General features: G+C 37.6%; 3 protein-coding genes across 4 annotated transcripts in view; 2 read left to right on the top strand and 1 right to left on the bottom strand.

Moving 5' to 3' along the window:
• Window positions 1–15,280, top strand: part of hap1 (huntingtin associated protein 1) — a 233,793-nt gene that overhangs the window by 180,496 nt on the left and 38,017 nt on the right. The window lies entirely within an intron of this gene.
• Window positions 141–5,664, bottom strand: zrsr2 (zinc finger (CCCH type), RNA-binding motif and serine/arginine rich 2). Its single transcript, XM_079843845.1, has 11 exons — window positions 5,445–5,664; window positions 5,257–5,336; window positions 5,052–5,130; window positions 4,863–4,971; window positions 4,640–4,726; window positions 4,099–4,137; window positions 3,889–4,004; window positions 3,569–3,782; window positions 1,658–1,713; window positions 1,452–1,561; window positions 141–1,368 (listed from the first exon to the last, which is right to left on the bottom strand). Exons 1-11 carry the CDS (start codon window positions 5,543–5,545, stop codon window positions 476–478), a joined length of 1,884 nt encoding a protein of 627 aa, XP_079699971.1. The 5' UTR covers window positions 5,546–5,664; the 3' UTR covers window positions 141–475.
• On the top strand, window positions 6,616–15,219 carry rbbp7 (RB binding protein 7, chromatin remodeling factor). Its single transcript, XM_079845111.1, has 12 exons — window positions 6,616–6,777; window positions 7,224–7,368; window positions 7,449–7,594; window positions 8,357–8,530; window positions 10,224–10,339; window positions 11,640–11,800; window positions 11,929–12,055; window positions 13,250–13,327; window positions 13,422–13,498; window positions 13,652–13,709; window positions 14,532–14,642; window positions 14,745–15,219. Exons 1-12 carry the CDS (start codon window positions 6,762–6,764, stop codon window positions 14,811–14,813), a joined length of 1,278 nt encoding a protein of 425 aa, XP_079701237.1. The 5' UTR covers window positions 6,616–6,761; the 3' UTR covers window positions 14,814–15,219.

The following is a 15,280-nucleotide window of genomic DNA, read 5'->3' as shown; positions in this document are numbered from 1 at the left end:
AACGATTTCTCTCTGGTGACATATGCTGGACTTCTCCAATTTAGTCTGCTTAAACCCCGCTTTTCTTACAATTGACTCAAGCTCTCATTTAGATCTGTGTTCATCCAATCCACAACTGATAGAACCAAGTCCCCACCCAACACTTGTATCTTTTTTTAATAATCCGTTTCACTCGGATGTACGTCACAATACGGAATAAATTATCTATCGCTACTTCTGTTACATCGCAACTTTAAATAACCACCAAGAACAGTTTACCCACATAATGTCTTTGAACACCCCACTGAAAATGAATTAAAAATAATTTTTTACCACCATCACCAACGCATTTAACAAGATTTCAGAAAATGCTAGATTTAATTACAAATGTACAGGCAATGTATTCATCAGCATAAATCATGAAAACTAGGCAATCTGTTATGCAAACTAAAATAACAACAGCTGCTTTAAAACAAGAGAAATAGTTTATGTATTTCTATGTAATCTGTGTGATGCTATCGGAATTGGTAGAGTCTGTATGTGCGCACTGGATTTCCTCATCTGGGTGACAAACCCCCACACTTGAGGTTTCCACTTTATCTTCTGGTGAACCTGCGCTGGACACCACAGCTGTACATTCTTCAGCTGGAGCTTCTGATTTAGACGGCGTCTTATTACACTCCTCATTCGGGGAATCTTCGCCAGACCCCACTGACGAGCTTGAGCTGCGTGATTTACTCTTCTTTCTTTTGTGTTTCTTTTTACCCTTTTTCTTCTTCTTGCTCTTTTTAGAGCGCTTGTGCTGATGTGTATCCATTCGGTCCAAGTTTTCTGGGCTTTGGCTTTCCCTCCTCTGACTCCTCTGTTTCATAGACCCGTTTTTGGACACATGATCCGGACTGTTTGATTTTGACCTCTTTCTTTTCGAGTCTGCTGATGAATATTCGTTTTGCTTTAACCGGTCTCTGCTGTTGGATCGGCTCCTGCTCCTTCTGGATTGCTCTCTTTGAGATCTCCTTATTATTGATTGCTCTGACTTCCTTCTCTCTCTGCTTCTGCTACGACTCCACCTTTCCCGGTTTCGATTGTGCCTCCCTCTGCTACGGCTCCTCCTCTCTCTGCTACGGCTCCGCCTTCCCCTGTAACTGTACCGCTCACGGCTGTGACTTCTTCGATCCGTCCACCTGCGCTGGGATCGTTCAGGGCTATTTCCACGCTGGGACCACATTCCATCTCTGCTGCTCAAATGCCGACTAGAAAAGCCTCCACCGCGGTCAGGGGACATATGAAGATCACGGTCCGCCTCCCAGAATTCATTGTCTGGATTTCTGAAGACATGGAGGAAGTTGCAGTGTTTCCCCTTCGGACATTTCCGTCTGTCGAAAAGTCCTGAGAACATATAAGAAAAAGAATATAGGCATATTTTAAAGAATATATAAAGAAAGGCTTAAAAAAACGTATCTTTTTCTTACCACATATGGCTGTTTTCCATCTAGTTACTGGGGAGAATTCACATTGCAGTTGTTTTCCAGCATACCAGCGGCCATTAAACATCATGAAAGCTTCTGTACATTGCTCCTCTCTGCAGGTATATAAACAGAGATATCAAAATAAAATCATATTTTCAACAATTGTAATTTCTCCTCTACAGCAATGACTGTAACAACACAGGACTTACGTTTCATACTGAACGTAAACGTTTCCTCTCAAGTGAGGTTCAAAATTGCAGCTCACCTATTAAAATATGGGGAAATAATACTGTTAATTTCATAAAACCTAAATTATTTTTAGTAATTTAATATAAAAATTAAATGCAAATTTTCATATTTTTAAATGCTTTATAAAATTATAAAAATGAAATTTAAACAATACATTTCATTTTAATAGATTGTTTTTGTTAACAACCGTTTAATTGAGTTTTCTTTTTTTATATACAAAGAAAAACAAGAATAGAAAGCAAAAAGCAACAATACAAACCTAAAACCCACCCCTGGTAGACTCCAAGAATATAGAAATAGAATGTAAACAGAATCTAGATACAAAATACATTTAAAAAAAAAAGAAAATACAGGTCTACAAAGAAGATAAAAACATAATTTCAAAAGCAGCATGCCATATATTCAGTCTTGACATGGGATCCATGTATAGGAAAGGTTGAGAGTCCAATTGATATAATGTCCAACAAAGACACAGACCGCATTAGTCTGTCCATTGTGTATATAAATCATGCACAGTCTCATTAAAGTGATAGTTCACCCAAAAATGAAAATGATCACATGATTTACTCACCCTCCAGCCATCCTAGGTGTATATGACATTCTTCTTTTAGACGAATACAATCAGAGTTATATAAAAAATGTCCTGGCTCTTCCAAGTATTATACATTTGAAGACCAAAAAAGTGCATCCATCCATTATAAAAGTAATCCACACGGCTCGGCGGGGTTAAAAAAGGCAGTCTGAAGGGAATCGATGGGTTTTTGTAAGAAAAAATATCCATATTTAACAAAGTAAAATATCTAGCTTCCGGCGTACCTCCTTCCATATTCAACTAACAAAAAAAGCGTAACTTGTGAAGATGACGCCGGGCGTAGCGTAAAAAAAGCCAACTGCCGCGATAATGACGTCTGATGTACCGAAAGCGGTTTGAACTGAGAGAGGAGTTACACTTTCTTTGTAAGTTAAATATGGAAGGCGGTCCACCGGAAGCTAGATATTTTACTTTATAACATGTAAAAAAAAATATATATTTTTCTTACGAAAACCTATTGGTTCGCTTCAGAAGGCCTTTATTAACCCCCCGGAGCCATGTGGAGCACTTTTATAATGGATGGATGGCCTTTTTTTGGGCTACAAATTTTGGGCTCCCATTCACTGCCATTATAAAGTTTGGATTAGCCTGGACATTTTTTAATATAACTCTGATTGTATTCATCTGAAAGAAGAAAGTCATATATACCGAGGATGGCTTGAAGGTGAGTAAAACATGGGATAATTTTTGGGTGAACTATCCCTTTAAGATCCTAGGCCCAAACAGTTGTAATAAATAAGGGTTTGTAGGAATGCTCAAGAAGATAAAGATAAATAACTGAAATAGAAGCGGGAGATTTCCCAGAATTAGTTTGCGCAAAGGGTGAATAGGTAAATGAGAGTCCCACATTCACAGTCCCAACATAAAAAAAAAGAGTTAATAATATTGGGCTTTAATGTTCTGAAAGGATTTCAGACCACTATCATCATAGATATTACACAAAAAGTATTTACTTTGTCGTGCGCCTATTGCGGCCAGTGAAAGGGAACTTTGCCTAACAAAAGATTATTATTGTGAATAGTGTAATAGGCGAATGCCTGTGCCTGATTGTAACTTGTTCGGACCGCCTTTCGACTTCCCTCCATGTGGAGAGGATAGGACCAAACCGTGATTTACACTGAAAAAAGCGGGACCCCCGAAAAACAAGACGCTTCAGTTCATACGGATAAACAATAGATTCCTCAATTGCTCTCCATGACACAGAAGCATCAGGATCAAACCAGACTGATACATTTTAATATTTAAATTTTTAATGTTTATTATTTTTTATTTTAGTTACCTTGAACTGAACCACCTTCCCTGCGTTCTTGAACTCTGGCAGAGCGTCTTCATAGAAATCCAGAAACTGCTGGTGCGTTTCCTCCTCGCTGTACTCAAGACTGGAATCAGTGTCATAGTCATCACGTCTGCTCTGCTCCATCCCGAACGTCACAAACATCGCCCTCACCATAAGAGTGGTGCTGGATGTTGGGTGTTCATGCTTTCGGGAGCACCTGTTCATTACACAGTTTTAAAAAAAATCATAATCTAGAACCTGACCAGAAATTTCATTTTGACCTCGCAAAACTCCTTGAAAAGAGCAGTTTAATAAACACTTACCGGTCTCCAAACCTACAAGCACCCGTTTTAAGGAAGAAGGGGCAGTTTGCCTTATCCTTTTCAGTCCCATAATCCTTTGGAGCATCAGGGTTTTTCCAAGGACCACCATTTTCCAGCTAAATGCAACAAAATAAGGAGAATTGTCATGATTATTACAACCATAGAACTGCATCTTCCAACATACATTTGACATGGAAAGCAAGATGTTACCTGACTCTCTGCTTGATCCAGCATTTTCTGTACCGCTTCCTATAAATGGTGCAAACATACACAGTATGGCGGGTGAAATTGTGTGGTGTTCAAGCACATGTCTGTTAGAATTGGTTAAGACGATCAGCCAGATAATTTGTACATTATGGACTGATATCAGTATTTTGTAATTCAAATTCGTCTGTTTACAGCACGTTCTCTATTGTGGCCATCAGTAAGTAACATTATCACTATACACCCAGCTGACACGAAAAGATACATGTTCTTCACTGGAAGTGGACACTTGCTGCTTTTTAAATCGATTTTGTGTATCTTAGTTAAGGAAATGAAGACATAATATTTTGCTAAACAAACAAAATCACACACTGTACACGTGAAACAGAGACTTCTGGCATGTGGTGTGCTTATGTAAAACCATGATTGACAAACTGCTTGAAACTTTAAAGGCTGATTTGTTGAAGGTATAGCATGAAATGTTTTGATATCTGATAGAGGATATATGTAGACATCAGCATCTTTATCCTCCCAGTGCAGGGATCACCTCTCTCTGTTTCTTCTCCTGTTCCTTCTGCTCCCGCTCCTCTTTCTCTTTCTTTTGCTGCTCCTCCCATTCTTCTCTTATTTTCCTCTTTGGTTACAGAAAAACAGATAATGGAGCATTATATGTATATCTTAATTGAGATTTGTCCAGTCCATTGCAGAATGTCATTGATTTAATGTCAGCAATTGGACTTTTCTTGAAGATTGCTCCAGAAATTGCTCACCTCTTCTTCCTCCTTTCTCTTTTGCGCCGCCTCTTCTTTCTCCCTCTTCAGCCTAAACTCTTCCTGTGCAATCTTTTCTCTCTCCATCCATTCCTGGTGTAATTGCTCACTGGATTGTAAAACAACTTGACATATTTGTATTGTGTCCAATTAATATTAGCTTACCGTGCTGAACTTAAGATGACAAACCTCTGCTCATCAGCCTTCTGTTCTTCCTCATCTTCAGCTTTGTACTCTTGGTTCTCTTTGTTTTGTGAATGACCTACAGCTGAAAAAGAGGTTTGTTGTATACTGACAGCTGACAACAAATGCCACTAAGGTGTAAGTCATGGTTATGTTTGCATACAGGTGTTACCTAAGACTACAAGTAACTATAATCAAAATATAATATTACCTGCTTCTCTTATTTTAGCAAGAACTTGACGTTTCCTTTTCCTTCTATCTCGTTTAAGAGCAGCTCGTCGTTGTTTTTGACTAAAAAAGGAGTTTAAATAAATGGTGATAAATAAATCGCAAAAATATTAAAAAACCTTCTGATAATAATTTAAACATAGCTACAGAATAAAATTCCCAATACAACACCTGAGCACAAGAGCAGCAGTTTCACACTCATCTAAGCGACTTTCAGAGTCCTGCGTCTTTGACGGGTCTGTCTGAACCGAGCAACAATCATTATCCGTCATTTTAAAACACTATTTACGCATTACGTAGGTAGGCAACAGCAAAAGCTATCTATAAAGAAAACACATTTCACACCAATCATACAACGCGCGCGCAAAGATGACATCACATTTATCGTCGCGTGTAAACGGCAACGCGCATGCTCAGATTCGCATTGGGAGGTCGATTCACTTTAGCGAATCGGTTCATATGAGCTGGTTCATATCAATTTTTTTATTGATGCTCAAAACAATACACAAGTAATATATTAAATAAAATATATTATGATATAATATAAATATATAAATAAACATATTGGCAAATTATGAGAATTCCATGACACTGAAAAAAAGAAATAAAGAACAGATAATGTTTTTAAGGTTTTTTTGTTCTCAGAAAATTTTATTGAAAATAGATATTTTTCAAGTTCTCTTTTTACAAATATAAGAAAGAGAGGTTTAGCATTTAGCTATTTAGATTTATGAATGTGGAATTTAGCAAGTAACAAAATCAGATTAATTACATAAAATTGACCTTTCACAGATTGATCATAATCAACAAAGCATAGTACCAATTCCTTCCCATACAACACACATTCATTATGAATTGAATTCCTAATATTTAACTGAAATGTTCACTGTTTTTTTGTTTCATAATTTTTGAATAAAGTATTGTAATTTATAAATTAATAATTTTAGTATGAATAATAATAATAATAATAATAATAATAATAATAATAATAATAATAATAATTCATATTAATTATTCCCAATATATCACCAATATACATGTCACTTTTTTTGTTTTGACAATCAAGCATTTTTTGAGAGCCAAGCAAATTGTACAAACAAGGTAGATACGCTTTAATGTCAATCGTTCAAATTTTAAATCGTTCAAACCGTTCCATTTGACTTTATGAATATAATAATGAGCAATTATATAACTAAATTAAATTCTTAATTTGTATCACCAGTTTAACACCATCCAAAAGCCATAAGTGATTTTCGAGCTCTTTGTGAATCGGTTAGACCAAATCATAAAAAAGAGTCGGTTCAAAAGAACGACTCGCTTGTGAATCGGACAGCGCTAGCTCGTAGATTTTGCGCGTTTGGGAGGCGCGAGCTGGTGTTGCAAGTGACCGAGTCGTGAGCGTAAAAGCCTATAAACCTGTTTTTTCTGCCTTTTGACTTTACACCCCTTAATTCATTCAGTGGCCAGCCCGCAGAAAAGCACGCCAAAATGGCAGACAAAGAAGGTAAACTTTTTGCGTAGTGAATTACGTGCATCATTTTTTTTCTTTGACAGAGTTTGCTAGCTTTAGCCTAACGTGCTAATGGATGCGACCCACATACTAACATGAGAATGAATGAGTGTCACAACCTGAGCCTGTTTTTACCAAGTATTCACGGTTTACTTCACGGTTAAAGCTACTGGCATTATTAAACGATTCTACTGAGTTGAATAATACAGATAATGGTTTCTCAAAGCAGATCGAAATGCTGTTCTCCAAGTTCCCTCCATCATTCATGTGCTGAAGTGTAACCAAAGTTGAGGAACTTTATCATGTTACACTTAAGTTTCTGCTTATTTAAGAGAATACAGCAACCTTTAACCTTCCACTGGACCATCACAATGCAGTCATTGTGAAATATATTCATTTGGATGCATTTGGCCTGAATTTATTCTGTTCTCTCTTCTCAGTGTATGATGATGCAGTGGAGGAGAGAGTAATAAATGAGGAATACAAGATCTGGAAGAAAAACACACCGTTCCTGTACGATCTTGTCATGACACATGCACTCGAGTGGCCGAGTTTAACGGTGCAGTGGCTTCCTGATGTGAACAGGTAATCCAATAAATAACCTCTCCACTTTCTGAAACAACAGGTGACTAGGACTCTACAAATCATTGTCTATCATTGTGCAGGCCTGAGGGAAAGGACTACGCGGTTCATCGGCTGGTGCTGGGCACACACACTTCAGATGAGCAGAACCACTTAGTCATCGCCAGTGTTCAGATCCCTAATGACGATGCTCAGTTTGACGCGTCCCACTACGACAGCGAGAAAGGAGGTTAGAGCTGATCTGACAATGAATGGATGCTAATTTTGTAGTCTTGTTTGCTTTTGAAGTCATTATACTAAAATCAATTTCATGTCTGTTTCTTCAGCAGGTATGGTCAGGACGTTAGGGGGGAATCCAGATTCAGTTGATCAATAAGACTGAATCATTCCACACATATCATGCGGCCATGTGCATGTTTGACAACTTCAGAATGTGATGGATCTTTTTTATACATTTAGTGTGTATAACCCAAAATGGATCATTTTCTCATCATCATGCTGTTTCAAACCCATTAGACTTATGTTCATTTTTGAAAGCACAAATTATATTTTACAATTTCTGTCCCTCCATTGAAAGTAAAATGCAACCACAATTGGTGAAAGACACTGTAAAAGTAATCCATATGAAAAGCGGGCACGCTTGAGTTCTCGCTGACCATATTGCTTTGTGCGTGCGTTGATCGGTGTTTATATGTGAAGCCTAAAGTAAATCTGTTTATTATATAAACCGATCGTGTCTCTTCATTAAACTGCTCGATTCATACAGATTGCAGGTTTTGTTTAAAAATATCTTTTGCTTTTCAAAGATGAACGAAAGTCTTGTGGGTTTACGACATGAGCATGTGTAAATGATGAGACGATTTTCATTTTTTGTTGAACTAACCCTTTAATATCAGATGGAAACTGGGCTAATGAATTTGGCAGTTGATTTTTAATTGTCACAACTAAAGTTGATTAAACTGGGACATTAATGATTGTATATCATTTCCAGAGTTTGGAGGGTTTGGGTCAGTGAGTGGAAAGATCGAGATTGAGATTAAGATCAACCATGAAGGAGAAGTGAACAGAGCCAGATACATGCCACAAAACCCCTGCATCATCGCCACCAAGACCCCCACCTCTGACGTGCTGGTGTTTGACTACACCAAACACCCTACTAAACCAGGTCAGTGCCTTCAGTTGATCCAAAGAAGCCCTGTAATATATTGAAGACACACTCTGCAACTTTTGGCCCTGTAACGATTAAAAAAAACGGCATGATTTTAGCAGAAGAACATTTTGGTTGTGCTTCGGCCCTATGTGACGAATTCGGTTAAATATGGTTATCCCACTAATAAAACATTCACTACTAGATTTAAGAGATATAACCAGTAGGGGTGTGAATCGTCACTCACTGGTCTCACGATTCAATCCGATTAGGATTATCATGTCAGCAATTTGATTCAAAATCATGATACGTCAGAATGCGTTGCATTCTTAATTTTCTATATTATTGCACATGGCTACATTTTTGTCAATTAATACAAGCAGTCAGATATATGAACTCCCTTTTTTATTTTATCTGCTCTAAGAAAGTACACTTCCTGAATGTCGCAAACATCAAACACAACTTTAGTCGCATGCATGCAGCCTCGGAAGCACACACTTGCACACGCATGCATGCAGCCTCGCACACGCATGCAGCCTTGCACACGCATACTTACACGCATGCAGCCTTGCACACACTGGCACTCCGGCGCATGCAGCCTTGCACACACACACTCGCACTCTGGGTTTGTAGCTTCATGTTGAAGCTTAATATAATCTTCTAAGCTCATGTATAGGACAACTTTGGTCCCGCAATGACCAAAGTGGACAGCGTAGCACACACGATTAATCAATAATCAGATTAGTCTATTATTATCGATTAGATGTTGCAGCCCTATATTAAATCATATTTGAAGCAGCTTGCTTTGAATTAGTGATGCACCGATCATGATTTTACATGGCCGATACCGATTACCGTTTTTTTTTTTTAAAACAATAAAAGAATGAAAGTATACATGAACAAGATGTTTATTTGGTATTTAACAGGCCAAATTGGCTTTTGGCCAATGAAAACAAGTCCGCAATCTGAAATCAACGGGAAATTGAATTGGGTTGAACTTATGAAAAATTAAAGGCAACAACTGCATATTCTGCAATCCAAACAACACAATCAACACATATTCAACAATCCAAACAAAGATGTTACTTAAATCAGAATTTGTTTTTAAATTCAGTGTAAAGAAAAAAAGTCTTTACCAGTGAAATTAAATAAAATAAAAGTATATAATTGTTCTAAAATGTTAAATCAAATGATGTTTAGTGCAACGAAAAAAACAAAGATGCCACAGCAGGTGCTTTTTAAATCAAAGTAAGTCAATGTAATTTTAAGGTAAAATAAAAATGATCATCCTATACAGAACTGATAGCATTTCATTTTAGAAGTGCATGCATGTTCTTCTTTACAAAAAGAAGTATTTCGGCTTTGTCACAAGTTAGTCTGTTTCGTTCTCATCCGATCCAACACGTGAGAAGCTGAGCTGAACAAACGCTCACTATCTACGCTTGTGCAGGGCGCGGAGAGGTAAGCTCGCGCAGGAAAGCGGCTCTTCATTCAGCGTATCTCGTCTCTTCCCTCAGTTCTCCAGTTTCCGTTTGTAACACACAAGTGACATGTTTGCGAATGATTGCAATATAGGCGTATGTGCACGCGGGCACACTTCCGGAAAAATCGGCAGAAAAATACAAAGAAAACCGGTTCCGATTTTTGGCCTGTCAACCGATGCATCCCTACTTTGAATAACATGTCTGAATAATATGTTGTCGATTTTCAGATCCTAATGGAGAGTGTAGTCCAGACCTGAGACTGCGGGGACATCAGAAGGAAGGATACGGTTTGTCCTGGAACCCCAACTTAAGTGGAAACTTACTTAGTGCATCGGACGACCATGTGAGTGATCTCGCATTCAAACTGACCTCACATAGTTTTGTACTTGAAGGGATGGCTTGATACCACTTTTTCATGTCCAATATGATCCAACCTTGAGTATACCGCTAGCACTCCAATACCATTTTTTTTTTTTTTTCTTGATCTGTTTATAAAATCTATACTTCACTAACTTGCTAACTGTACAGCGTTTCATTATAAAAAAATAGATAACAGAAAAAAAATACATGGGCCTATTTGCCTTTGAGAAAAAAATTGGTAGATATTTTTAACTAGGCTACTTGATACATCATCAAAATGAACAGTAAACATCATAAATCCAACAATAGTGTAGACCTTTTTACATCTTCATCTGATCATTGTAGCCAATCACAGACATATTTGATGTGCGTGTGAGCACAATGGCCAATCAGAGGGTTTAACGATTCCGCTCAACAGTGCTCAAAGCGTCACATAAAAAAAAAATTGACAACACTAGTTTCCATGAATTTCTGTTCCTCAAATAAAGCTACCGAATGGCTTCAGTAGATGCTTCTATAGTAGTTTTTTGTCTTTTATACAGTAACAACCATAAAGGCCTGTTCACACCGGGGCGATTTTCGCGCGCGTTTATCGGCGACGTTTAACGCCTCGTGACTAAACAAAGAGCGCCAATGTGAGTGTGCACACCGACGCGCAAAACGCCAGGCGTAAAAGTGTAATTTTTAAAAAAACGTCTCGGGTTTGTTTTTTTATTTTGACACGACGCGTTTAAAAACTGGCCGACCAATGAGATCAGCGCTTTTGTTCACGTGCCTGGAGCTGCTGAAGTGACAGTAAAACACGACTTGGTGGCGCTCAAGCACAAAACGGTCATTGATACATTGATACGACGAAGAAGTAGTAAGTAGACAAAGAAGAAGAGCTGCTAATGCTGCTTGCCAGTTAGCAAAAAGTGTGTGAATGGTCTTGGCCATAGACATAATATATCTATGGTTTTGGCAAGCACGTAAATACTGTCTCTCTTCTTCTTCTGTGTGACAAGCGAGTGTCAGAAGCGTAAAGTGCCGCAGCACCACCTTGTGTACCGTGAGCGCATCTACTGAATGTGCACGTTCACTCGGCGCATCGCCAGTGGAAATCGTTTGGGTGTGAACACTCAAGACGCGACGAAAAACGCTGGCGATAAGCGAGCGCGATATTTGTCCCGGTGTGTACAGGCCTTAATGTTTCGGACTCACCGATCCATGATTGACTAATACCCATTACCCATTCGGATTAAAACTTGTATGTTGTAAAATAATCTGTTGTTCTTTAACTTTAGACAATCTGTCTGTGGGACATCAGTGCTGTTCCAAAGGAGGGGAAGATAGTAGATGCCAAGACCATCTTCACAGGGCACACAGCTGTGGTGGAGGACGTGTCCTGGCACCTTCTACATGAATCTTTGTTTGGATCTGTGGCTGATGACCAGAAACTCATGATGTGAGTAAGCAAAGTGTTCCGGTCTCCCTCTGCTGTGCAGGAATCAGTGAAACTGAATTATTTTTTTATTTATTTTTTTTATAAAAAGAGAACCATTTAACTAAGTATGAAATGTCTGTCTTCTACAGCTGGGACACACGATCCAATAACACTTCAAAGCCCAGTCACGCTGTGGATGCTCACACGGCTGAAGTCAACTGCCTGTCCTTCAACCCATACAGCGAGTTCATTCTGGCCACTGGTTCCGCAGACAAGGTCTGTACATGTTGTGATCTGCATAATCACACATGCTCATCTTCCTCATGCGGAGGGGACACAATTCCCTGTGAAGAGTTAGTTCACTCAATTTTGTCATTTACTCACCCTCATGTCATTCCAAGCCTGTAAGACTTGTTCATCTTTGGAACACAAAAATGTTTTTTAATGAAATCTGAGAGATTTCTGTCCCTCCATTGACAGTCTATGCAACTACCACTTTGACGCTTCAAACAGTTCATAAAGAGGTTGTAAAGCTAATCCATATGAATCAAGCAATTTAGTCCAAATGATCTGAAGAGACTCAATCGCTTTACATGATAAACAGATTAAAGTAAAGGTTTTATTTACATATCAACTTTAATCAACTCGCATAAGCTCAAGCATGTTTGGTTCAATAATGAACCAATGGGGCTCATTCTGGTGTGTTACGCAGCACGTTTGAGCTTCCACAAGAACCAATGAGATTTGTTCTAATGCGTCAAGTACGGTTGAGCTGCAGTTTATGTTCACTGATCAATGTTCTTATGTGAATAAAAGCCTAAATTCAATATGTTAATCATGTGAAGCAATCATGTCTCTAAGGAAAATTTGAACTAAACCACTTGATTCGTTGAAAGTGTCAGTTGCGTAGACTGTCAATGGAGGGACAGAAATCTCTCTGGTGTCAATAAACATTTGCGTTTCAAAGATGAACAAAAGTCTTCTGGGTTTGGAACGACATGAGTGTGAGGAAATGGACAGAATTTTCATTTTTGGCCCAAATACACCTACATTTTGATGTGTAATGTATACAGTTTAATGCCTAGACTTTTAAAGTATAATCTATTTAATAGTGTGCATGAACACAGGCATTCCACACATGCACCCTAAAAAAAGTTTCATTCTTGTCCAGTGTCTGTGCTATTTCTCTTCAGAAATTAGAAATTTAGGGCTATACGCACACGTGATGATGAAATTTACATCACACACACACTGTACACAGAAAAACTGAAGTATACTTTTTGGGCTTTAGGGATCCTGATGGAACTGCAGGTTTGCGAGGTCAATTTTGAAGGCGTGCAAACATAATACACTTTTTTAAATCATTCATTAAATTAAAATGTCATATTATATATATATATATATATATATATATATATATATATATATATAACATAACATAACATGCTCACTCTTTGTTTATGGCTGTAGACTGTTGCATTGTGGGATCTGCGTAACCTGAAGTTGAAGCTTCACTCTTTTGAGTCACATAAGGATGAAATCTTCCAGGTAACACTCAAGATTCTGTTACAATGTAACAACAATGCAATCTGTAAAGAATTGAAAAAATATAGTATATTAATAATGCTGATGCTCTTGACAGGTCCAGTGGTCTCCCCATAACGAGACCATTCTGGCCTCCAGTGGCACAGACAGACGCCTCAATGTTTGGGACCTGAGGTATGGCTTTACTACTTTTTCTTTTATCCTAAAAATTGACGTCTTAATGCACATTCCTGGTTTAATTTGAACAGTTCATTAGTGCTAACTGTATTTGGATCCACAAATGCCTTAATCATATACTGATTGCGTCGTTACGTTTGTGTCCTTTAGTAAAATTGGAGAAGAGCAGTCTGCGGAGGACGCAGAGGACGGGCCACCTGAGTTGCTGGTGAGTCCAGATATATTCGCTGAAAATATTTAATATGATAGATAGAGCTATAATGATATGATTATTAATAACTACTTCAATACTACAGCAAAAATGCATACTATTAATCACACTATAAGAATATATTTCTAGGGTCAGATGTTTTGAAAGAATCTCTTGAGCTCATCAAACCTGCATTTATTTGAATTAATACAGTTTAACAGTAATACTGTGAAATATTATAATTTAAAGTAACGGTTTTCTATTTGAATGTTTTAAAATGTAATTTATTCCTGATGGTAAAGCTGAATTTTCAGCATCATTACTCTAGTCTTCTTTGTCACATGATCCTTCAGAAATCATTTTAATATGATGATTTGGTGCTCAAGAAACATTTATTATCAATGTTGAAAACAGCTGTGCTGATGAATATTTTTGTGGAAACAGTGATGCATTTTTTTCCAGAATTCTTTGAATAGAAAGTTCCAAACAAAATCATTTATTTAAAATGAAATATGAAAGATTGAAATCTTTCTAAGATTATAAGTATATTTACTGCCTTTTTGGATACATTTTTATGTTCTTTCTGAATAAAAGTATTAATATCTTGAGTAGTGTTGTCAGAAATATATATTTTTTTCGATACGTATCGATACTGAAATATCTGAAATGGTTCCAATGGTAAATTTCCACAGTATCGTTACACTGTGCTATCGGTACCAAACTTATTTTTAACTTTCAGTTTTGTACCAAAGAGCCAGTAGTTTTGACATTTCTAACAATCCACTAATAGACCAATAGTGTATAACGAGATGAGTACTTGAATTTTGTTTGTTTTGGCAGTTCATTCATGGTGGGCATACAGCTAAGATTTCAGATTTCTCCTGGAACCCAAATGAACCCTGGGTAATCTGTTCAGTGTCAGAGGACAACATTATGCAAGTATGGCAGATGGTAAGTACAGCAAAACTGTGGATTCTTAAGCTTTTTTTAATGCATTGAATTTCATATTCGGTTTGTACTTTGTACTGATATTATAAATCTTCTCTTGTTAAGGCTGAGAACATTTACAACGATGAAGAGCCAGACACCCCTGCGTCAGAGCTGGAGGGCCAGGCGTCATAACTGATCTCATTAAAAAAAAATCTACAACCCTTTCATGGCTTGTTACTCCTCAGCTTTTGCTTTTTTAGCATTATTCAGTAAAATCCATCCTCTTACTTCCTACTCCATACATACCCATTACAGGGTCCTTCTGTAGACTAAAAGGTTCAGCCTTCATCCATTTCAGTAGAGAAGTTTGTGCTCAGATGTTTTGGAGAAAGACTGCACCACTTGTTCAATCACTTCTGAGAAGTTACGGCCTGGTGTGGCTCATCACAATTTAAGTTTTTTTGTGTGTGTGCATAAACCTGGTGTCAATTTGCAATAAATCTTTTGTAATAACTTTTAAAATGATTTTGTATTCCTAAATTGTTGATAATTGTCTGTACTTAATTCACTTACGAAAATAAAGTACAGATCAACTGTTAGATTGTTTTCTGTCTCGACATCTGCAGCTATGCATTTTGTGTGAATGCTAGTTCTAGTAC

Source organism: Gobio gobio (assembly GCF_949357685.1).
Source record: "Gobio gobio genome assembly, chromosome: 19".
Lineage (NCBI taxonomy): Eukaryota > Metazoa > Chordata > Actinopteri > Cypriniformes > Gobionidae > Gobio > Gobio gobio.
The sequence above is the reverse complement of the archived record's forward strand: the minus strand, read 5'-3'. Positions and strand labels throughout refer to the sequence as shown.

Bases quoted from the DNA above. Each gene is read 5' to 3' on its own strand.
- rbbp7 (XM_079845111.1), top strand. The intron at 13,328-13,421 runs GTAACACTCAAG...TGCTCTTGACAG, and splicing joins ATAAGGATGAAATCTTCCAG to GTCCAGTGGTCTCCCCATAA. The intron at 13,710-14,531 runs GTGAGTCCAGAT...TTGTTTTGGCAG, and splicing joins ACGGGCCACCTGAGTTGCTG to TTCATTCATGGTGGGCATAC.
- zrsr2 (XM_079843845.1), bottom strand. From the start codon at position 5,545: ATGACGGATAATGATTGTTGCTCGGTTCAGACAGACCCGTCAAAGACG. The intron at 4,727-4,862 runs GTGAGCAATTTC...CTGTAACCAAAG, and splicing joins AGAGAAAGGAGGAAGAAGAG to AGGAAAATAAGAGAAGAATG. The intron at 1,714-3,568 runs GTAACTAAAATA...ATATTTTAATAG, and splicing joins GGAAGGTGGTTCAGTTCAAG to GTGAGCTGCAATTTTGAACC.